Genomic DNA, 26578 nt, shown 5'->3' on the forward strand with positions numbered 1-26578 from the left:
TAGATTTCTCTACCAGTGTAGGATTCTCCAGGGGGTCCTGTTCTATTGCATACTTTTCTCCTATACATAAACACTCTCTCTTATTAACCTAAAATCCTATCCATAGTTTTGCTGATAAAAGTTGCTTCATTATCCTTACTCATTTGATGAAGCCTGCAGTGTTCAAACATCCCACATTTGAAGACCTTTTTGTAAATACTACCATAACAGATTCTCAATGAAATGAATACGACCTAGTTATCTGTAATGATAATACCAAAGATAGTCCTACCTTCTTTCTTGAAAGCAAAAAGGTAGGAGTCCCCCCCCCCCCCTACTTTTACCTACAATAATAATCAGATCTACAGACTAGATCATAATTTTCTTTTTTTGGGGTTAATACTACTTTCTCAGCATTAGCCACTCATCCTAAAAACGTATTTGTGCCTCTAGCATTTCCTGGCACAAACATATCTATAGCTTTCTCAGATTCCAAAAAACTTGGTATCCTTTCCTATTTAAGATTTCACTTTTTATCTGTCCAGCTATTACTCTGTACAAATCCAAAACCTGTGTCCCCTTGGATCTACTATCCTGACATTTGGGGTTATACACTATAACTGATATTCATAATCCTCTCTAAACATTCTTGATGTTGATTTGAAATAAACACCTTCTCTTCTTGCAATTTTTATAAACTTGGTTTTAATCCTTTTTTCCCAAGTAAGCAAACGAGCAAGTAATTCAAGTTTGTGCCTTAAGTATTTTCAGGTCTGAGACAACTCGTGGTAAAGGTGGAGTAAGGTCTGATCACTTTCCTTAGTATCTCCCATAATGCAAAAGCACATCTTACAGACATGTAAGACACTATGCATTAAGGGAAGAGCCACCCAGACCGGTTTCGACCTTTATTGAGGTCTCGTCAGTGGGAGCCAGACCCTGAGATGCTAAGGTTGAATTAATGCAGAACTTATAAATTTTACCTATACAAGTTGCCACAAGGTGCTTTGACTTTATTAAATAAAAATCTCAGGATGAGAGAAAGATATAGAAAGTTTTTTATAAAACTTTCTTTTATAAAACTTTGGTACCTTGGGTACACTATACGTTACAGATACCAAGCAATTTTTGTAAACTTGGTTTTAATCCTTTTTTCCCAAGTAAGCTAACAAACAAGTAAGTCAAGTTTGCGCCTGAAGTATTTTCAGGTCTGAAGCAACTCATGGTAAAGGTGGAGTAAGCTCTGATCACTTTCCTTAGTATCTCCCATAATGCAAAGTGCATCTCCTTGCAGACATGTATGATGCTATGAATTAAGGGAAGGGCCACTACCCAGACCGGTTTCGACCTTTATTGAGGTCTCGTCAGTGGGAAGTAATGCAGAACTTACTTGGAAAAAAAAAAGGATTAAAATCAAGTTTATAAAAATTGCTTGGTATCTTTAACGAATAGTATACCCAAGATAAAAAACTTTCTACATCTTTCTCTCATCCTGAGATTTTTTATTTAATAAGGTCAAAGTACCTTGTGGCAACTTGTATAGGTAAAATATAAGTTCTGCATTACTTCAACCTTAGCATCGATCCAGCTATTAACTCTGGGCAAATCCAAAATCTGTGTCACCTTGGAATACTATCTTGACATATATAGGATGTTGAAAATCACATAAGTGGTTTTTAACAGCCTACTCCACTGCAATGCAATGGCGGAGGATCTTAAATGCTGTTTCACTTTAAAGTCCCTATTCCTATTAATTTTTACTCAAAATTTATCAAAGATATGTTGCAATATATCTTTTTAATTCAGAGATAGAACATTTGTTTCAGTGCTGAAGCTGAAGAAATTCAAACCTTACAAAAAAGAAACAACCTTCTCTTTGATATTTTTTATGGGACTTTTATCATCAAAAAAAAAAAAAACTAAATGTAAATAAATTTAATAAGTAATTACAGTAATATTAATGACCACTGTGTTGTAATAATTGGTGAATCATGCCCCTGGCAACAACAAATCCCCATCAGAAACTACATATAATACAAGTTATAAATGTATGTTCCCAAGAGCATACAGACAGTTATACAAGTTATAAATGTCCATATGCCTCTTGGGAACTCCTACAGGTTTTGCAGAACCTTGGGGTTCTGTGGAACACAATTTAAGAAACACTGGCTTACAGCACACACACACACTTCAATTTCTCTGGGGACTAGGTCAGTGGTCATTTCAATCACCATGAAAAATAAATTTATATTAGGATTTGGGAAATCAAATTTCAAGGGTAAAAAGTAAGATCAGAATGTGTTGATTAATTTGAGATGGGCTGTATATATTAGAACACAGAATGATAAGTAAACAATTATTTATTGACTTATTGCTGATATTTCGCTGGTGTAACCTAGCATCTTCAGAACATAAAACACAGTTTGTCACAGTACGCAAGACTACAACAACATGGTGTAACAATGGAACTAGTTTGAAGAATTGTAGCAACAACACAAAGACTGAAGTCCTAATTAGGCACCCTCTATGTTAAAAAAAAAAAAAACAGAGAGAAAAAGGGTACTAGTTATGTCTTAAGATGACTCTCCCAAATCTTAGGCAAATTTATACAGCCATATTTGTTGAGATTCAGAGTATGTTTCAAGGCTTCTGTTGCTTCTAAGAACAATCTCTCTGACCTGTAAAAGCTTCTGTGCAGTACTGTTGTTTTCTTCCAGTTGAATCTGTGTGTAAGGGAGGGGGTATCCAAAGCATGGTCTGCTAGGCTCGACTTGCCATAGTGATAGTGTCAGATGCATTTTTTATGTTCACTGAGGCAGATGTCCACAGTTCTTCCTGTTTGACTGTAGTAAGCTTGATCACATGAGCAGGGTACTTCAATGTGATCAAGCTAACTATGGTCTTTGCCTAAGATTTGGGAGACAGTCATCTTAAGACATAACTAGCTTTCTCCTCTCATTTTTTTTTTTTTTTTTTAAACATAGAGGGTGCCTAATTAGGACTTCAGTCTTTGTGTTGTTGCTACAATTTTTCAAACTAGTTCCATTGTTACACCATGTTATTGTAGTCTCGCGTACTGTGACAAACTGTGTTTTGTGCTCTGAAGATGCTGGTTATAACAGCAGTGAAATATCAGTAATAAGTCAATAAATAATTATTTACTTATCATTCTGTGTTCTAATATATGCTGCCAATTATATATTTGGTTTAATCCTTTATCCAAGTTTACGTAAACAAACAAAGTTTGCGACTGAAGTATTTTCAGGACTGGAGCAACTTGTGGCAAAGGTGGTATAAGTTCTCATCACTTGCTTTAGTATCCCATAATGCAAAGCACCATATCCTTGCAGACATGTATAATGCTATGCATTAAGGGAAAGGTCACTACCCAGACCAGTTTCGACCTTTATTGAGGTCTCATCAGTGGGAGCCAGACCCAGAAGTGGTGATACTAAGGTGGAAGGAATGGAGAAGTCATATTTCAATATGCCAGTGGCCAAAAGGTGTCACACCTTATTATTAAAATTCTCTGGATTAGAGATGAGTTGATGGAAGTTTTTTCATGTGGCTGTGCTACCAATTATATATTTAATTTAACCCTTTATCCTTAGTATCACCACCTCTGGGTCTGTCTCCCACTGATGAGACCTCAATAAAGGTCGAAACTGGTCTGGGTAGTGACCTTTCCCTTAATGCATAGCATTATACATGTCTGCAAGGGTACGTGCTTTGCATTATGGGATACTAAGGCAAGTGATGAGAACTTATACCACCTTTGCCATGAGTTGCCCCAGTCCTGAAAATACTTCAGGCACAAACTTTGTTCGCTTACACTTGGATAAAGAAATTAAACTAAATATATAATTGGAAACACATAAGCCTTTCTACACGTTTAAGATCAGAATGATTTTCAGAACTGAGGGAGCAGTCAAGATAGCAGATGAATGATATATAATAGGGCAAAGAATCATATGCCACAGAATGTCAAAAGTTCAGATTAGGCATCCTCTGGCAAGGAATATCACAACACAGAAAATCACATGTGCCATCCTTGTGGTATTAATTCATCCAGGATTGTTCAAAATAGGAGGTTGGTTTAGATATCTGTAGGTGATGGAGCAGATAATTTAAGTTGGTGTTTATGCATCAATATTGGCAATAAGAATGTGAAAACTTCTTTGTATGTCATGTATTTCCAATTTTTAAATTTTTTGCTGGATTTTTGTGAGGGGGGGAGGAGGTTGTTTTTTATTTAAATTTTAAATGCAGTAACAACACTATATCAATTTGAGTTTACTGTCATGATAGTGCTGAATAAGCAATGAAAAAAAAAAAGAGCAGGGGAACATACGGTGGGAAAAAGTCATTCTCAGACATGCTGCACCCAGTCTCCATTCAGGGATTGAGTTTTGACTTTGACAGATTCTATCATTAAAAGCAATTAGATTATTCTTGCCCCATTGAAAAATGGAATGGAAATCAGTTGTGTAAAGCACTGGTTACAGACAACCTCGAAGCATAGTATGTACAGTGCAGGATTTGTGAAGAAAGTAGGGGAATGAAATGTACTAATGACGGTACTGAGGAGTTTGCATCTTTTGAACATTTTTGCCACATCATGTTAAGAGATGTCCTTGATGTAAGGACAAGGAGTTCTGTGAAGGTCTTCTTCCGTTCCCCTGGATGCTGTTTCGAGAAGTGGTTTCATTCTTTTTTTTTGTTTGTTTGTTTGGTTTGTGTTCTTACTGGGTTACATCCATTTAGTAGGTGTCTGTCTGATAGTTTCCTGTTCTTCTTTGGGTAATCCTTATCCTTCTTAAGAACAAATTTTGTGTACGCTAGACTAAGGATTTCAGGATGCCATACTTTTGGGATGGATGGTGAACTGATGTATTATGAACACAGCATCCCATAAAAATCAGTTTTCGGTAGACATACGTAGAAAATTATCTAATTATCAATTTGATTCTTGTCTCATATGAATGCCCAGGTAGGAAATTCTTCTTTTTCTAGTGTAAATCTAATTCAGGGATGTAAACTGTTGATTTCTTGTAGAAATGAATGGAGTTCTGGCTCTGTGTGATCCCAAATTGCAAACGTATCAACTATACATTGTAGCCAAATTGATAGTCTTGGGACAAAAAACAATTTTTTCTTCAAGGTGTTTTAGATAAAAGTTAGCTAAGTTGAGTGACTTGTAAAATTCCTCCAGTTCTACCTAAGGATGAAGTGGAGGAATTTTACAAGTTACTAGAGCAGGCAGCTGACAAAGAAAATGGAAAAAGTGGTACTTGTTGGAGATCTAAACATCAGAGTAGGAAGTGAATCCCAGCAAGCAGATAGAAATGTTTTGGGAAAATTTGGAGAAAAGGGCAATGCTAATAATAATCATAAATATCTGCTGGATTTCTGCTCAGGATACAGACTAGTCATTACTAACACCATGTTAAAACATAAGAATGTGCACAAGTTCACATGGAGAGAAGACACAAGAAATAAGAAAAGCCTCATTGACTAAGTTATTGTTGATAGTGATATCTTCATGCTAGTTCAGGATACAACATTGCATAGAAGATTTGAAATTGGAAGTGACCATCACTTAATTTTAAGTTGGATAAAACAGAGTATCACATTAAAAAGAATGGTATGTAAAAAGTTTTAAAAATGAATTAAAGTTCAGCAGCTTTTACAGAAAAATTGTAGACGTGACTATATAAACATTACTGAAAAAAATATGAAACAAGTTGAAAACAAGAACCAAACATTGGAGTGGCAAACTAACTCTGAAGAAGACACTGATTGATTCAGCTAGGGAGGTATGTGGTAAAGTTGTCAGCAAGGATAGAAAAATAAGAATGCCTTGGTGGACACAAGAAGTTAAAAAAGCATCCTGAAAAAGAAGACAGCATACTGAAAGTTGCCAGCAAATAAGTTGGCAGATGCCCTAAAAGAATACAGAGAAAAATGTAAGAGAGCTAAGGCAGGGTTGCCAGATTGGCCATTTCATGGTCAAATTTCAAAAATTTGGCACTTTTTTGAACTCTGGGGCCATGAAAAAATCAGTTTGGCCATTTATGCAAATGTGGCCACTAATTTGGCCATTTTTACAAAGATTTCAAATCATATGCATTATTTACTTAGTTTAATATTCTTGTCGCATTGTAAGGCTAGCTATTATTATTATTATTATGTGACACCTCCAGGGAGTCCAAAGACTCATCGAGGGAGAGCGTACTAACAGCATCGAATGATCGAGCCCCTTCCAACTACTAACCGTGCTCAAACTTGCTTAACATTTTGTGAGCCATTAGTAGCAGAGGCTCTACCAATCGACCAACTGGTCTGTTGGTACCCCTTTATGCGGTGTTTGGTTGGCGGTATGCGCCTGATGCAAATTGACTGTTACCGAAAATGTTTGTTCGAAAATGTCATAATGAGCCTTTGGTAGCTGGCTTATAGTTTGTAACTATGACTCCCTCAATAACACCAAGCATGCTTGAGCTTCACTCTGTACTTGTATAAAACAAGTACACAAAGCTCCCGCTCGCTATTGTTGCTATAAACTTGATCCAGTTCTGTTGATAAATACCACCAAACACGATGCAGCTTCGTTTTGTACTCGTATAAAACACGTACGCAACAGCCATACAAGCTTGGGTTCACGTCTGTTTTGATCGTCTCTAGTTAGTTACGTTGCGTGATATCAGACATTTGGTGCTCTTTGGTGGTGATAGTTCTATCTCATAAGCTTTCATACTGGAATATTTTGCATAAATTTTACCCACATTGTGACAATATGCAAGTAATATGTTCAATTTCATAAGAATGGTAATTAAGTGATTTTAGTATAATTAATGAATAATTTTTTAATATCGTTTATAAACTTGATTCTTTATCTTGCTTATATTTTTGTTATTTTTCCTTTACCAGATTGGTGTTTGCTGTGCCAGATTAGTATTTGTACTACAAATTTTGTAGTACTATTATCTATAATTTGATTTTTGTTTCTTCATTTTCTGAAATGAGATATTTTGTCTTTTTCAAGCCCTTTAAAATGCCTAAGTACAAAAGTGATAACAGAGGTGGAAGAAAATATAAAAAAGAGTGGGAAGTAAAATATTTGTGGCTGAAATCTTCTGATGATGGACAACATGCATATTGCAAAACTAATGTGCTGCCAAAACTTTATAACATATCTGTTCACAAAAAATCAAAGAAACACCAAAATAAATCTCCCAGTACATCACAAACAACTCTAGATAAAGTTATCAAATCGTTCATGAATGACCAGGAAAAACAAGCACAAATAGAACTTAGCCTTGCAATAGCATGTCATTCCTCAATTCGTGCTGTAGATCATATAGGTGAAGTAGTTAAGAAATATTGCCAAAATAGTGTTCTTGGTGGCATTAAACTGCACAGAACCAAATGTATTGCAATTATAGAAAATGTAATTGCTGCTTCATTGAAAGAGCAACTGAAGCATGATTTAGAAGGTAAAAAGTATGTATTACTAGTAGATGAATCTACAGATTGCAATACAAAAGCATTTGTGCATAGTTCTTAGATTTTTTTGCAATGAAACAAATAAAATCCACTCAGCTTTCTTGGGTCTTATACCTGTTGTGGAGACAAAGGCAGAGGTTTTATTTAATAAAATTTCAGAAGTGTTAGCTTCATATAATCAAACTCTTAAGAACTGTATTGGATTTGCTAGTAATGGTGCTGCTGCTATGGTTGTAACAATTCCCTGTGGACTAGGATTAGAAATGAAAATCCTAACTGTAATCAAATGAAGTGCATTTGCCACTCTCTGGCAATTTGTATACAGCATGCATTTTCAAAGCTGCCATCCAATATTGGATTCATTTTGACTGAAATTCCTTCATGGTTTTCAAATAGCAATATGAGAAGAGAAGATTTTAAGGCTCTTTTTAAAGTGATGAATTCAGCAGTTGAAGATGATCAGGAACGAGATGCACCCCTTCCATTTATGAAATTATCCAAGACAAGGTGGTTAGTGAGAGGTAAAGTCTTCAATAATATACTGCTAAATTGGGAAGAATTAATTGCCTACTTCACCTGCTGTGAACAATCTGGAGGTCAGGATACAAGGTATAAGGCATGGTTGATAAAAGAGATGTTACAAGATAGGATGAATTATTTTTACTTTGTATTTGCTACTCCCATTGTTAAAGAGTTCGAAAGGCTTAATGTTTTGTTCCAGCAAACCTATGCTGATCCTTACGATCTTGCCAAAGAACTGCGCACACACAGAGATAGTCTTTATCAAAAGCTGTAGATCGAAGATGGAACATGCAAAATAGTAGAAAATGTAGACTTTGGAATTAAATTTGATTAAGAAATTAGGACGTACTTGATCAGCTTTAGCACTTCTAATATGGAACAAGAAAATAATAAAATAAAGTCTGTGAAATTTAGGTGCCATGCTTCAAGAATCGTTGAATCAAGTGAACAAGTGGCTCCCTGAGTCAGTTGATATATTTAAAGGTCTGTCACTTTTAAATCCTACTGTTATTCTAAGCCAAACAGAAAATGGCAAATTTTCTGATCTGCCATTTTTCCACACAATAAACGATGTCGATGTAGTCGAAGACCAATACAGAAAAATTAGCCTTGTTGCGTGGAATGAAGAAGAAAACTTCAAACAAGATGGAATCCCTAAGAAAGCTTTAGAATTTTTGTGCAGTATCCAAACACAACAATTTTAAAGAACTGTCGAATTATGTCCTAACATGCTTATTGTGCCAGCAAGTAATGCAATAATTGAACGAATTTTTTCTTATGTAACATCTATCAAAACTAAACCCAGAAACAGGATGCAAATTAAACTGCTGGATTCAATTGTAAGAATCCGTTCATTCTTAAGTGATAACAATATGTGCTGCCAAAACTTTAAATGTATTCCTGAAATGCTACAAATGCACAACAGCAAAACCCTTTCCGGCTCGACTGCAGAAAAAGAAGAACAAGATATTCAATATCTTGAGGAAGTGCTGTCAAATTAACAGCTGAGTAAATATATAGGCATAATTTATGCACACTTAATTGTTGGTATGCTAATTCACACAATTCAATCATTTTATATCTTTGGCTATATTTTTGGCCTAATACTTTTCCAAAGTGGCCATTTTTGGCAATATTTTCTTTAAATTTTGGGCATAAGCTGTTGTGTTCATCTGGCAACCCTGAGCTAAGGTATGTGTAAGAGTAGCTAAACAATATTCATGGAAAAACTTTGGTAAGAATATAGAAGGTAAATGTCAAATATCTGGAAGGTGGCAAAATATTTTGGAGGCTATTGAAAAACCTTAGAAAGAAAGAAAGAGTACTATAAAAGGAATCAAAGATAATAAAAGAGACATGAAAACTAAAGATAAACATATCCTGGATGTGTGGAATAATTACTTCAAAATACTTAAATAAAATGAGCGGTGACAGAACTGTGGTAGAGAATTTATAAGTGAAGAGCAAAAAGAAAGTACATATCAATACTTGAGGTAGAAAACAGAATCAAAAATGACATTTTTGATTTTTAGATGACATTCAATAAGAAATGCTCAAATATGGAGGTATAAAAGTTTTGTACAAGTGCTCCAGATAAGATTTTTGCAAGCATACTTGAAAAGAGGCTGAGAAAAATTGTGGAAGAAGAACAAACTGGATTCAGTTCAAATAGAGGTTGTGAGGATCAGATTTTCACTTCACAACAAATAGTTGAGAAATCATGAGAATGTGACAAAGATCTGTACCAGTGGCGGCCGGTGAAAATTTTAAGTGGGGGTATTGCATATACAAAATTAAAAAAAAAATTTTTTTTTCCTAATCAGTAATCAATTTATTAATAAATAAATTTACATATTAAAAATTGCTTTATTAAAAATATTTCACCCTCACCACGAACACACACCAATAATAAAAGTTTCGTATCTCACAGAAATAATGCGCACAAGCATACAATTCTTCTGTAGCGACACTGCTCAACAAGCAATGTTGGATTCACTTGTTTGACAAGTGATGCACATTATCTCCGCATTATGAAAGCAAGTGGCATTAAACCTGATATTAGAATGGAAGATATGTGCAGTGACAAGTGCAAACGAATATCGACGAGTCTAGCTGCTGCAATTGGCCGAATGCGATAATTCTGATACTGCGTTAGGATTGCAGTGCATTTGTTTAGTGTAACGATAAATTTTTCATGTAGCGATAACTGAAAAAATATAATTCTTTTCATATTTTCAACAGTGACACTTGTCATAATTCAGCCTTGAATATATAATAAATAAATAATTATATGTTATTTTAACAGAATAAAATAAGATTTACTAAAAATATTTCATCCTCATCACAAACATGTACCGATAATAAAAGTTTCGTATCTCACAGAAATAATCCAATTATTAATTATTCAATCAATGTCAAAACGTAAGCTGTAACCTTTACCATGTTGTATTGCATTTATATAATGTTGTAAGCATTGTTATTATTTATAAACACAAACAAAATTTAATTTTTTCGTTTTTTCCTTGGGAGTGCTGCAGTGTCGCAGTGCTTATGTACAAACCACCACTGATCTGTACTGAAGTTTTGTAGACCTGGAAAAGGCATATGACAATAACAATATTCAGGGCAATACATATTCTATATTTAAGTCAGCAGTTAGAATTGAAGGGAATATAGGAAGATAGTTTAATGTAAAATTAGTTGTAAGACAAGGAGGTCTGACATTATCTCCACATTATGAAAGCAAGTGGCATTAAACCTGATATTAGAATTGAAGATATCAAATTTAGCTGTTTGATTTATGCAGATGATGTACTCCTAAACACATCTAGTGCAAGTATCCAGGATTCTGTAACTAAAGTGAATAACAGTTGTAACAAATATGGCATGAAAATTAGCAATAAAAGACCAAAACTATGAAAATAGGCAGGAGTATAGAAAACTTCAGCTGCAATCTGAATGGTGAATGGCCAATAGAACAAGTAAAATATTTCAGCTACTTAGGCACAGTTTTTAGTGAAGATGGCAAGTTAAATTTGGAAATAGCTAACACAATGAGCAAAGCAGGTGTGGTGGGGAAGCCAGCTGAATAAATTTATATGGAATAAGAGAGAAATTAGCTAAAATACTAAATTAGCAGTATACAAGACAGTGTTTATCCAGTTAAGTTATAGATCTGAGAGCTGGGTTAAAAATATTAGGGGTCTGTACAGATGGCATCAATGGCAGAATCATATTAAAAATGAAGACATTAGGAAGGTACTAGACATTGTTTGCATTCAAAAATGTGTGAGCAGGGCTAATCTAAGGTGGTATGGTCACTTAAACTGAATGAGACAGGAAAGGTTAGCGAAATAGGCATTTGATGTCAAGATAGCAAGAAAAAGACTGAGAGGAAGACCAAGGTCTAGGTGGACTGATTCATTCAGAATTGCCTTAGAAGAATGAAATGTTAGATACAATATTGGAGGTCTGACAAGTAATAGACTTGGAGGAAAATTGTGGTTGGAGACCATTAATAATGTAAACTTAATCATGTAATACTGTCACAGTAGCCTGAACACCCCTTGAGGGCACATATCATGAAATTGATGATGATCATCTATGCATCATAGCCAAATAGATAGTTTTGGACTGAGAGCAAAGATTCTTTCTTCCAGGTGTTTTAGATGAAAGTTAGATGATAGTGGTGAACCCAGTGCTGTTCTTTCAACATGTACTTATGTGATCGTTCCATGTGAAGTGACCACATGTGATAGTGAATTTGAATAAATTCAATGTCTGATGGAGATTCTTGGCTTACAATTTTGTTGTTTCAGTATGAGGAATATTTATGAAGAGAGAGAGAGAGAGAGAGTAACGTCAAAACTCATCCTCATATCTGAAGATGACAGTTTAAAAGAATAGAAGACATTAAAGTGGTATCTTCAGATATGAGGATGAGTTTTGACATTACCTGTCTTCTATTCTTGTGATAAATTCAGTAGAATTTTTTTTTAAATTGAAGAAGCAAGTGTCCAATGAAATTTAGAAACTAATCAAACAGCTCTACTAAGTGGATACAACCCAACAATAATGCAAAAAATAATTATCCTCCCCCCCCCCACACAAACTTAAGACAGCATTCAAGGAAAGAAGAATTCTACAAGACTCCTGTACCTTACATCACAGGCATCTCTGAATGCATGGCAAAGATTATAAAAAAATTACGCACTCACTGCTACCTTCAAACCCATCAACTAAATTCGCAATCTGTTGCCTTTTTTCAAAGAACAAACTTTCATTAATGATGTTAGTTGGTGTATACAAAGTACCATATTCATGTACCTTATCTTACTATGGACAAATAGGAATATCAGTCAATAAACATATTTCTGAACATAGAAACCATATATGGCTTATCAAACCTCCCAAATCTGGTCTGGCATAACATGCAGTTGAAGATACTATCCATGGGACCTAATGGAAAAACGCTAAAGTATTACATAGATCTATGTTTAAATATAAACGTTTATTAAAAGAAAGTGCTAAGTTCTGCTTCATAGACTCACCCTTAATCGTAATGCTTGCCTTACCACCCTGAAGTTCGGGAATTGCTAATTTTATTGTTAATATTTTCAATTCAATAATGTTTTTAATAATGTGACTGTGCATAGAGGGATTCTAATGCTACACATGTGGTGTACTATTTCTGTGTTCAAATTCCTCACTATTCTTTGCTCACACTGATGATATATGATACATAAGACAATATTTGTACTATAAATAATTTTTACTGCAGTCCATGTGATTATGTAAGCGCTTGTAGCAGTTCTCAAAAAACAATAATCTTAAACAAAATTTAAAATAATTTGATTCACTTACTTTTCCATTTCTTTAAACAGATCGAAACTGTGGGTTCTTGTATGTGATGCTTCTTGTCTCTGAAAGATTTATTTCTCATCAGTTACTAATTTTTAAAAGTTAATTTTTTTATACTATAATTTAACTGAATAAAAACTGCATAGTTTTTTCTATAATGATATTTTTTCTCCATGGATGGTTTGCAATTCCACTATCCACTGAAGGTGGTGTGTGTGCAGCTATTAACAGTATTTGTGAAAAAAAATTAAATTTTCAACGAGAATTTTCTTCACTTGACATAAACGAAAACTCTGCAAAAATTTAAGACTAAATTCAAACAGAAACATGCACAGTTACTACTATAAAATTCCCCAGACAATGATTCTAACTTGATTGAGTCCATCAGCATGATCCCTAATTAGCAGAAGGAGAGTAAGATGATTCTATCATAGAAAGGTGGAGTTTAGGAGTGAATCAACCAATTATTGAGCAACCAGTATCTCTTGAGTGGTCATTAAGGTGATGGTGAGGCTGGTAAGGACCTGCATTTATCCATGGACAGTGCTCTGATCCATTTTCTAGAGAACAGCATGGCTTATTTAAATATAGGTCATGTTTTAGTAATCTGCTCACATTTCATAACAGAGTGATAGTAAAGCTGGATAAGGGCAATAGATATACCATACTGCTATATTTTGCCAAAACGTTTGACAGGATTCCACATGGGCAGTTATCATGCAACCTTAAGGAAATGATAGGTATGCAAAATAAGCTTGTGACATGGATAAGAGAACTGCAAACTGACAGAGTCCAAGTGACCAGTAAGGTACTACACTGGTTCTGAATTTGGACCACTGCTATTTAATTTTGACATTTTTAACATATATTAAGAACACCAAGGATGGTGTGGAGAGGGAATCACCCAATTACCATATTTGTCAGCGTATAAGACACACCCGTTTTTGTAGACATTTTTTTAGGAAAAAAACTTTATCACTGAATAGTATAATGAATTTATAGTATTTCAAATATAAAGTAATAGGTAGGTCTACTTTCAACAAATACCTAATCTAACTAAGAAAGAGTACCCACCTTATAATCTTCTTCGTCAAAACCTAGAAATTCATCTCCAGAGCTAAATAAGAGATACTTGAAACTTCTAAATCAGAATCTGAGTCCTCATACAACAAATTGTCCTCTGTATCATCCAGTGCATTACTAATGCCACACTTCTTAAATGATTTAACCACTGTCTCAGTTTTCACAGCATCCCATTAAGCTTTGACCCACTCACAAATTTGTGAAATGCTAGGACTCTTTCTTCTTCCTGATGGCGTAACCTCAAAATCTGAAGACTGCATTCCGCAGTCTTCTGGATACAGTGTTCCATTTCTTCATAAATCCCTGAAATGGTTTATTAATACAGGCATCTAAAGGTTGAAGCTGACTAGTTAGACCTCCTGGAATTATAGCTAACTGAGTTTTCAATTCCTTGAGTTTATTTTTAACATCTTCTGTTCTGTGAGAATGAAACTGATCCCATAGTAGCAGGGCAGGCTTCTTCAACAGTCGGGCAGAGCGCCTAGGCTAAATGTCATCTATCCATAATGAGAATACTAGAATACATTCCAGTAACTGGAATACATAACTAACGTAACTGGAATGCTCTCACACACACACACACACACACCGCAAGGAAGCAAGAAAGAAATCGCGTAACTCAGAACAGGGAAAATTTCCAGAAACGAAAGTAATAAAACACTAAGTATCGATGTATAAGATGCATCCTGTTTTTCAGACCTATTTTCAAAGGAAAAAAGTGTGTCTTATACGCCAGCAAATATGGTATATGCTGATGATGCAAAGTTGGGGTGTAGTAATGCATGTGTGATATAGAATCCCTACAGGCTGATATGAACAGCCTGTTTCAAGGTAATTTTAATGAATATCAATTTAATATCACAACATAGAAAGTTATGTATCGTGGAATGAGGAGTTTCAGACAACATCACAGTAATGGGAATTTGCTACAATTCATTGATGAAGGTGGTAGAAGACAGCAATCTAAAGTTCAAAGGCTGCATTACTAAGGTGGTAAGGCATATGCTTAGGTTGTAACCCAATGTGTTGACTTAATTCAACACATTGGATTACAACAATGATGAAGAGAACACACTAATTTGTAGAAATAGGAAAGTTAACTTTCAACTTTACAAGGATTAGATATGACTACACTGGACTATTGTGCTCAGGTAAGGTTTGTATTTGTTGCAAGAAATGAAAAGGCAGATAAAAAGATCCAGGGGCAGTTAATATGATATCTGGCCTGTGGAATTTTGCACATGAGGACAGACTAAAGGAATGTGATCTTCAAAGTTTGAGAAAAATAAGGATGAGAGGAGATATGAGAAAAATATACAACACGTTTGGTAATAGGGATCTTACAGTATAGATATAAGGGAAATTTCACAGCTCATGTCAGTTGGGAATAACTGAGTCATCCTTGAAAGTTGAGTAAGAGTGGTCAGAAAGCATATGAAATCTTAGTTCTCATGATGTGTGGTAAGTGAATGGAATAAGCTACCAGTCAACAATATGAATGTATCTTCAGTAAATGATTTCAAGGAGATGTATGATACCTGAAAGGGCACTTCCCTCAGTAAGTTCCTGTCTCCCTGGAGGCACCTATATACTGTAATAATATCTATATTATTTCTACTGTTTAACTCATTCTTCTTTTCACACCACTAAAAAAACTTCAATCAGCACTTAAGCTTAAATGAATGCTGGATAATTTATGACAGATAATAGTACAAAATCAAAACAAAGGATTATTCAAAATGAAAATTTTGATTATCCAGGCAACCAAATAGGCTAGCTTTCCTTGAGAGAGAGAAAAAGGTATACCAACCTGTGTCAAGATTAAAATCAAGTTGTACTAACCAAAATCTACTTATTTATCAATGCATCATTGTAATTATCAACTATCAATTTGGCACAGCTTCAAGCTGTCACCAACGTCTCTTCTAAAAGGGAGAATGAAATAGCCATCAGCACATCTGGTCTTAACCACAACTTTGCAGTAGTGTCTAATCAACCCAGAATCAGCAGTTACTTTTAAAAATTAACCAAACTTCAATAATTATGGACAAGAAATCCTCAAGATATGAGAAGACAATTCTTAGACCTTCTACTCAACAATAAAGGCTTATATCTCTCTCTATTTTATGAAAAACCTCTTTAATGTTAATCATATAACAACCCCTCATCAACCTGTATGTCTCTATCATATCACCCCCTCTTCTTCCTATCCACTAGACCCTGCAAACCGTATTGTCTCAACCTTTCTTAATTTCTTCATTCATCCATTTTGCACTTATCTTATTTAATCTTCTGACCCTTGGAGTACATTTAGACATTGATTCTACTAGATAGTTCTTGAATATTACCTAAGCAGCATTGATCTCCTTTCCACCCATCTCCTCATTCCATGCTACAGCTGCAAGCTGTCTCCTGAGTTCCCCATAATCACCAGCCTTGTAGTTACACATATACCCTTTCCTCACAGAAGTCCTCAACACTGCTGCAATAACTCAGTTAATCAGTTCATGATCACTCTCACCAGCTGGGGAGTGATCTGACACCTCATTTATAATAACATCCTCTGATGAGATGATCCAAGACACTCAATTCTTGTGTACCCTTTGTTATATACCGCCTGAGGTAGCTGTTCCTCAAAAACCTAACTCATTTTCTTTACTTCCAGTTATCTCTTCATGCCAGTCTATATTGCCATAATTAAAATTGCCCATAATGATAACCCTTTTCTTATTTGCTTGGCTAATTTGATTATACATTTCGTAGTCACTAACATCCACATTACCAGGTCTATAGCAACATCCAACTAAGTATTTCATTCTATTCACCTCTATCTCACACCATACTGCCTAAAAACCGCTGCCACTATTTCTCTCTTTCATCTCCACCTCCCTTTTTAATGTTTCTATCTTCACAAAATACATTATACCCTTCCATCTCTATTCCTATCAGGATGTCATTCTCATCAAACCATGTCTCACTATTTCCAATATATGTTAATTTTTGGGTGAACAAAATCAATGCACCCATTTCACTTGCTTTGTTTCTTATATTTCTAGCATTTGTATACAAACATAACAGCCTGGATCAATAATAAGTTTCACTGATACCACTTATTAGATGTGACTTCTCCATACTTTCCTTGTGCCATTTCTTTTTCTCCTTATTCATCCAGAACCTTCTTTAAATCCCATCTTTACCTTTTTGTCTACACATGCATTTACATCTTTTTGGAGCATCAGCCTTTCTCACACTGTGTTCCCCTGACCACCCTGAGTCTCCCAGTTTCCCCTGTACCCTTGTTCTTGCATTCTCTACACTCATGCTACCCACTTCTTCATTCATAAGCACCACTTCAATCTCTCCTTCTTTACTCCCCCACATCACTTCTTACTTAATCAAATTCATTCTTTATACTCATTTCTCTCCCTTCCAGTAGTAGTCTCTCCAAATGATTTACACCAAAGTATTATTTATTATCACACCAAACTATTATTAATACCAAGAATAGTGATCGGAGATTGCTCCATCCTTACTATGAGTTGCCTCAGTTTGCACTACCAAATGGGTCAGGTGTTGCACTATCCAGGTATCTGCTTATGCTTGGAATCACCGAACTTTATATAGGTTCTATATTCGGCATGAAACTCTTTGAGTTTCTTATTCGGCTAAGAAACAATATGGGATATAATATCCCTTAACTTAAATAAGTTCATGTCGCTGAATTTAAGCCTTTGGCTCTTCATATAATTAGTATTATTACTATTTTTCTTTTTTTTTATTGTTATTTTCCTTTTTTTATTTGAGAATTATTAGCTATGTGATCTGTCTACTTTGCCTACTTTGATTCTGGTTGTTTGGGATATGCAGAGGGCAGTAACTGAAATCTGAAAATTTCATGCAGTTATGTTGGATTGTTTATGGACTTTTCCTTAAAACTATTCTTAATGTTCTTGCTCATGTAAGGCAGAGGACAGTTCAGCTGGTTCACAGAGCATGTTCAAGAACCCAAATTTATACTACAGCAACCTGATGTGCTTTTATGTTCTTTTTGTGGAGATCATACTATTGTGTGAAAGTATGATAGTTGGCATGCATGTTAGGGCACACCAATGTCAATTAAGCTTATCATTAAGCAGTGCTAAACACATGCACTGCATATATGCATGCACATACACAGAACTTTACGTGGAAAAAAATTGATAACTGCACGCTAAACACAAATTATGTTTTTTCAAAATAAAATTTATGCACATTTATAGTGTATCACTCATGTTCTAATCAAGCTGGTTTAAATATCATGATAACTTCTACTGAAAGAAAAAAAAAAGTATATAACTAAAGTAATCTACCACTTATCTGACATTCAAAAAATCACCCTTCTCTGTCAACTGACTTATGGTACATTGCCGTGTATTTCAATTATCTGAACAGCAAACTGTCTTACTGATCAGTTGGATAAACAGTACATTACTGTACATATCCTTCCTAAACATTAAGCAACTATTACATGGAATTTATGGGCAGAAAGTTCTGAACTCTTTCTTCTTCAAACTAAAAATATGGCTAACATAACTTTGCAATTCTGTTCCACCACTGCCAGTATCTGAACTACTTCCTTGACCACCTAAATAACCACTCTCAATTGCTAGCCTGGTTGGCTGAGTTCTTAGCATATCCACTCCTCAATTAAGAGGCTATGGGTTCATATCATGCTGTAGGCATGAATTTGTGATTGACTTTAGACAGATAAATTTCATAGCCTGCTGGGAGACCACCTGCTTATTGGAGGCCTGAAGTAGCTAGGATTATTAAAAATAAATAAAAAGTAACAAAATTATACACAATTAATAAAGAAATAGAAAAAAGCCTTAACATACTATTAGCACTTGCTTTTCTCAGTTTTATACAGATTATGTTATGCTCTTAAATAAATCCTGTAGAGTCTGTAGGATTCCCTGAGTAAATTGAATAACAATCGTATCAAATTTGGCATGAAAATCAGCAATAAAAAGACAGTCAATGAAAATAGGAAGAAACATTGAAAACATTAATGGCATCCTGGATGTGAACCTATAAACACAAGTAAAATATTTCAACGACTTTAATGAAGATGGACAATTAAATATGGAAATAGACAACCGAATTAGAAAAGTTGGTATGGTGGGAAGTCAACTAAATAAATGCATATTGAATAAAAGGGAAATTAGTAAAAACTAGATGTACACAAGGCAGTGGTTCAACCCAATTTTAATTTATTGATTTGTGAGTTGAATTAAAAAGAATGGAGACAAAAACATGAGTTTTGAACAACATTAGGAAAGTGAACAGATGGCATTAATAGCAGTATCATATTAAAAATGAGGATATTAGGAATTGAAAATAATTAAGAACCTTTACATTGTTAATATTCAGGAATTTGTTAGCAGAGCTAAATACAAAAACAAGTGTTTTTGTATTTTGCCAGGATGCCAGGCAAATGATCTAGAGGAAGATCAAGATCTTAGTGGATTAATATAGTAAGAAGTACCTCGGAAGACTGAAATATAAGATCTGATAATATTGGAGTCTTGTCAGATAACAGATGAATTTGGAAGAAAATTGTTGATAGGTAGGTGTGTTAATGGTTTAACTTTTCATGTAGTATTGTCATAATATCCTGTACACCATCATTAAGGGTACATATCAGAAATTTGATGATGATGATATATCATCTGCATAAAGCAAATGGCTGAGGTTAATATAACCCATTTTATATCAAGTTTCATACTGCGTTCTTTCATAAAGTGCTCCACATAGACAAAACCGGTGGAAAGAGTGTGCATCCTTGTCTTTAACCTGATTTTACATCAAACCATCTTCCTGAACTTCTTTCAGTTCTAAATGCTGACTTCAGTTTAAATATAGAGTTTTATATAAATCAAACATCATATAGAGCAATGATGTTTGATTTACCTCATATGATTGTACATTTTGAAAAGATTTTCCTTGTTATCTTTTTTTATCATCCTTGGAGACTGCCGGAGAGTCAAGGACTCTCATAAAAAAAAAGCCAAACATCACCCACACCAGCTGTCATACTTCTCTTACTCATTCACATTGGATGCTCTCAACACTTAGACAAATGGTTCCACTTGCTGAATCATGAGACAAAGATCTAGCTCTCACCCATTTCTTAAATACAAACAAACTCAACTTCCATGGATGCTCCCTTGACCCCCTCCACCACTTTTCACATAATGAAAAATTTCATTAACTGATATCCTGTAACACCATTTCAAAAGTTTATAGACTTCTATTATATCACTCCTCTTTCTTCTGTCTGCCAATGCATGCAGTACAGATTCTCAAGCTGATGCATAATATACATTTCATAATCCCAATATCATTTTTGTGATTCTCCTTTGGCCTTTCCAAACCTTCTTTATCCCTTTGGAACCTAAGAGACCAAATCTGTACACAGGAGTCCAGATGCAGTCATATCATGTTGTAAAGAGGCCAAACAATTTCCTTATCCTTACATGTCAATGTTTCAGCATCACTATTATCCTCTGAACTGTACTTGCAATTTTTTGTTATGTGGCCTTTGAACTTCAAATTCCTATTCACCACAATTCCGAGATTCCTGGCCTCATTAGTTTCTCTAAGCATAATCCCACCAGTATATGCTGTTGGATCTCATCCTGTTGAAGTTCATAACTAATGGTGAAACGATGGCCATTATCATTTTCCTTCATTTCCAGCCTATTCAAATCATACCTAAGTGCTGTGTATTAGTAGCATTCCTAATTACCCTATGCCTTGCCTATCTTTGCATCATCAGCAAACAGTCAAGCATCTCCTGTCAGGTCTTTCCCAATATCTTTAATATAAATGAGTGTACAAAAATTGCCTGAGGACTGATTCTTGAGGTATACCACTGGTCATCTTAAATCTAGTTGATTCACCCCTTCCCCATAGATTACTTTCTGATACCTATTTCTCAGCCATCCACTTATCTTGGCCAATAGTTCACATTCTTCAGTTTATGCATATGACCTTTCATGTGGTACCTTTTGAAATGACTTAGTAAAGTTTAAAGGTATCATAGTGTGTTCATCCCCTTTATCACAGTGAGCTGTAATATAAAATATAAGCAATTGTTCAAACATGAGCTCTGCTTAGCAAACTCCTCATGCTGTTCTTTGCAAAGTGGTATGGCTTGCTTGTCAATGAATTTCTGTATGCAAGTAACTACCAAATAAAGTAAAATGTTCATAACCACCCCAGAGATATTGATAGGTTGATAGTTAGACATTCTGATCTTCCCTATTTGGTCTGAACTCAGTTATTCCAAGCTATTGAACTCCAAGTTATTCTTCTGCCATATTTCTTAGCATTTTCTAAAATACATTTGCATAGGTCTTAATTGAATCACTTAGTAAGGATATTCCTCTAATTCTCACATTTATTATTTTCCTCCCTTATAAATAGTACTATGATGGCTCCATTCTAATCAGATGAAATTTGACCTTCTGACCAGGCCTTATAAATTATGCAGGATTATTTGAGTAGCACTTTTTAACTTTTATAACTCCATATTTGAGTAGTTCTAGTCAAATATTATCTTTTCCCTTTTATTATTATTATTATTCCCTTTTATTATATATATACAAACTTTTTAAGCTTGAAATAATTGAAATTGAGATAAGTATAACTCACATATGTTATTCCTATGCAAATTATACGTCTGTTTGTGAAATGCTTGTAAGTGGTTGTTAGAGAGGATTAGATCGGATCTCTTTCTCTCTCTCTCTCTATTCTTTAGACAGAGCCTTATGTGAAGACTGTTTCAGAACTTAAAAAAAAAAAAATAACTACTTGCACTAGATCTTCTTTTCCCTCAAGATTATTAGCACTAACATCCGAGAGACTTCCATGGTTCTGAAATGCTCACCATCATTTATTTAGTGATTTCATATGTGCTAAAGTAGTGACAAGAATGTTTGGACAAAAGAAGAGATATGCTGAGTTACGTAAAATAGTATTAATGGAATTAACTCATGTAAAATATCATTTATTAGTAGAATTTTCACCTGAGTATCACAGGCATCTTCAGTACATGTAAAAAGGCTAATTAAACAATAACTGACAATGACCTTAGTTACCTTAGTAGCTAATGTAAGATAACTAAAAATGTCATTAAGTTTCCTAACTCATTTAAAAATAAAAATAAATAAATGACATATATATATATATATATATATATATATATATTTATACAATTAAAAAGTTAGGAAAGATTAGCCGATTTAAATTTCTAATAAAACTAATAAATAATATTTTACGTAAGTTAGTTCCATTATTATAATTTTAAGTAATATGTCTACTCACGGTATTTCCTCACTGAAACAAGATATGTTGAATATTAGAGTAAAATTAACTCAATAAAATAGATTATTTATTGAGTTAATTTTACTCTAATATTCAACATATCTTGTTTCAGTAAGGAAATACTGTTAATTTTAGGGTTTTAAAATGTAACATTATGTAAGTGACAGCGGTCACGATATTTTTTAGGGTTTTTGAGCGGACAGTGTCTCCACTCGTAACCAACAGGTTATGAGTATGAATCCCACTATGGGAATAAATGTTTGTGAATGTTTTTAGAATAAACGAATTTCATTGTCTGGTATTTTTGAATGCCTGAAGTGACAAAAGCTTCTACATTTGGTCTTCAAAGCAGGATTTTTGGATTCCTTGTCTGGCAATAGTAATATAGGTTTACAAGCTTTTCTGGGGATTTGCACAAACTGCTCAGCTCTTAAAACATGTTAATTAGTATATAGTTGTTTAAATTATAAATAGTTGGGTCGATGAATGTAATTATTTAATGGAAATATACTTAATAGTTGGTTCAGTTATGCTATTGCAACAGCCTGTACAGACTTAGAAATAAAGAACAAAAACCATATTTTATATGTGAAGGTTTTGCAAAAGTAATGCTTCCATTATGACAGCTTTCCTTTCAATGTCAGTGAGTCAAAATAGTTCTAAGTCCCTACTTTATTTTCAAAGACTGCTTCTCCAAATAATCTCCCTCACTTTCAACAGATACTCTCTACCATTTAACAACTTTTTCAAAGCTGTAGTAAAACTCTAAAGGTTCTTTTTTGAACAATTTTCTCTAGTCCACTTTGACTCATTCATCATTTTCAAAATAGATAACTTGAGATTTGTCTCCCATTTAGGAAATAATCAGAAGACTGATGAAGTCCAAGCTGTAGGATATTCCCCAACTTTGTTCACATCAATGATATTGAAGAGACTGGATTTAAAACTGTGAATCATCTTCCCTATAATACATTCTGTTATTTCTACATGGAAGATATCTCAAGTGTATACATTTTGAAAATGATGAACAGATCAAAGCAGATGTGAGAAAATGGTTCTGAAAGCAACCTGAAGATAGAATTGCTTCAAAGTCATTATATTAATGGCTTTGAAGCAATTATATTTTATAGGAAAAAATGTATTGAAAGGGAAGAAAATTATGTTGAGAAATAGTGGCGTACAAAAATAAATTAGATACTTCAAACTATCTTTTGCTCTTTATTTTACTGATTTGGGGGGGGGGGGGGGAATTCACTCACAATGGAAGCATTCATTTTAGAACACTTCTTTGTGTAATTGTATAAAGCACAATTACACAATTTAATTGTGTAAAGCACAATGGCTTTACACAATTAAAACCTGATGCAGTAGCTTCTAGTTAAACAATTATAAAAATTGATTTTTTCCAAAATTTATTAGAGGATAAATTGTTATTACAGATAATAAATTGTTATTATCAAAATTTATTACAGAGGATGCAGTAAAATCCAAATCGAGTAATGATCCTGAAGTCAGGATCAGCAGAAAGGAATGGAGATAGTTTCACACTTTTAACATGTATGATTATCCTTCATCCTGCATCCTCCATTCATTTTATCAGTAAGGAATTCAAATCAAAAACTCATTTAAAATATCTATATACAGCATTTGGGAATCCTGCAGGAAGTCCAAATTGTTATTTTTTATGTCAGTGATTTTATGCAAGGAATTAAAGAACTTTTAATGTCTGAACAAAGTGAATTATGGTTCGAAATGAACAAGTAACCCTAACTATAAATTGTGCTTCAATTCAATGGAGAGATAACAGAGAATATATTTAATTTAACATATTCTTAATTTCTACTTTTCTTCTCTCCTTAGGTGCACACAAAAGGAGAGAAAAAGAATATCGAGTGAAATAATGTACAATTTATAACAATGTTGTGAACTTGTGTGAATGATATTTCATTGGTTGGATGTGAAGACATTTTTCCCACTACAATTTATTCTTAATTGGTTAATTTTTTTTTTTGCTTTTTTTTTTTATTAATAATACATTTTTCTTCAGTACATGCATTAAGACATACCTCTGTTAAAAAATATTCAATTGCGATGTATGTAAGAACTGTGCACTTATGTGACAACATTGTTATATTCAGTAAAAATACTATCTGAAAAATGAACTAAATTTAAGAAACTTCAGTTAACTATCATGAAAGTGGACTAGTTCCAAAAATGATTATACCTAAAAAAATATGCAAAACTTAAGAATTTCATATTATAAAAATCAACTTTAGTCAATTCTGATAACTACCCTGTTCATCAATGTCGCCATCAAAGATACAATAGCTTTGCATTTTATAAGACATTGCTTTCATCTTCTTAAGGATGATTAATGTTAAACATCACATCACATTCAAACAAACTAAACCATGTTCGAAGACATTCATATATTTATCACATTTGCATACCATAGCTGAGCTTACACACACATTTTTCCCATTCCTCCTTTGATGATCTAGTTTCCCTGACTCTCTGCATTAATGTAAAATTATTAACTAGTATCACTGATATTTGATCGATATCATACCAAACACCTGCAAAACTTTTAAACTGCATGTGGGCATGACAGCATAGTAAGATGACGAAATAGAAAGTGAAGCTGAGCTAGTAATGAAATTCTGGCATGCTTCTCTAGGCCTTGAATTTAAGCTATGTGAGACCAATGGGCTAGAAGTGAAGTCACACAATTGGCTTTCCAAATCTTGGGAGAACAACTATTTAAACATTCATGGATGTCTCCAAAGCATTATTCACCAACCCAAACTCTTACTACGTGGGCTGTTCAATAAGTAATAAGATTAAATTTTACTGTGGCGAAACCACTCATTACAATATTAATTTCTGTGGAATAAAGAAATGTTGCTGTATGTATTAACAGAAGAGGTTGATAGATGGCGTATATGGGCTGATGTGCCAGAGTGTCACGTGACTAAATGCAACTGCTCATCGGCATGCCTAGTCTTCGAAATGGAAGCATCCTTGGAACAGCGTTATGCAATTAAATTTTGTGTGTGTTTGCAAAAATCGGCATCGGACACTTTTAACATGATACGCAAAGCTTTCCACGATGAAGCAATGTCGATGGCAAGTGTTTTTCGCTATCATAAAACTTTTAAGGAAGGAAGGCAAAACGTGGAAGATCTTGAACGTGAGGGAAGACCTTCAACGTCCATCACAGAGACAATGATCAACACAGCAGCGATTATCATCAAGCACGTCAAAAGGAAGTGTCCATTGCTGAAGAATGGCTTCTTATTGCACCACGATAATGCAAGGCCACATATTGCTGGTTGTGTAGTGGACGTTTTGCAGAAGAACAACACAGATATCCTACCGCACCCTCCATACAGTCCTGATCTTGCACCGTGCGATTTCTGGCTGTTTCCTCAGCTCAAGAACCCACTAAGAGGCCACCATTTCGAAAGCAACAAAGCATGTGTAAAAGTTGCGAAAGCAGTTTTGAAAGAACTCTCAAAAAACGGACTCTCACATGTGTTTAAGAAGTGGACGCAACGTTGGAACAAATGCATCACGTCTCATGGTAGTTCCTTCGAAAAAGACCATGTAAATGATGACAATTAAAGGTAATCTATTTTCTGTATAAATATAGTCTTATTACTTATTGAACAGCCTACGTAGATTTGCAACATGTTTTTTTATCATCCTCAAAGCAAATATTTACATCTCTCAGCTTTCTAAAGGACTAATTTGCAGATGAAAGGCACCTATATATGAGGATGGTCTGAAAAGTTCTCAGCCTAACAATGAAAAAACGAATTTCATCATCATGCGTATCAAGGATTTAGGCCTAGCATGGCCTGTTCTGGCCTTAGAAGTCATCATTGAATTGTCTAAGAGGACGTCCTGGTTTTCTTTTTCCCAATGGCTTGTACTTTAAGGCTTGTTTTGGTAATCTTTCTGTTTTTATTCTTTGAACGTATTCCATCCATTTATGTTTATATTTTTTAATTTCTTTTATTATTATTTCTATTTCCTATAAGGCCTTATCAGCCAATTCTTCTTATTTTATGACCCTTATGCTATTAGATTACTTGAGGGCCATGGGATCTTTTCATTTCTGGCCTTACAACTATGCCCTCTCTATAAACCTTACTATAATTCTTCTATAATCTACTCTTTCCCCTCCAATATACCCTATTCCTCCTATGGGTTTAAATTCGGAAGAGGGCTAGTTCAGAAGCCTTAAGGTAGCAGC

At 34.4% G+C, this 26578-nt stretch overlaps 1 protein-coding gene across 5 annotated transcripts in view; it reads right to left on the reverse strand.

The window, feature by feature from the left end:
* baz (par-3 family cell polarity regulator) overlaps positions 1-26578 on the reverse strand; it is a 503422-nt gene that overhangs the window by 4874 nt on the left and 471970 nt on the right. For all 5 annotated transcript variants that reach the window (XM_090412006.1, XM_090412010.1, XM_090412009.1 and 2 more), the window contains one exon: positions 12871-12929. In XM_090412006.1, coding sequence (XP_090268132.1) covers positions 12871-12929 — 59 coding nt within the window. The remainder of the gene's footprint in view (positions 1-12870; positions 12930-26578) is intronic.

Source organism: Typopeltis vanoorti, chromosome 22 (genome assembly GCF_054136105.1).
Source record: "Typopeltis vanoorti isolate ZY-2024b chromosome 22, IOZ_Tvanoo_1.0, whole genome shotgun sequence".
In the NCBI taxonomy this organism is placed as follows: domain Eukaryota; kingdom Metazoa; phylum Arthropoda; class Arachnida; order Uropygi; family Thelyphonidae; genus Typopeltis; species Typopeltis vanoorti.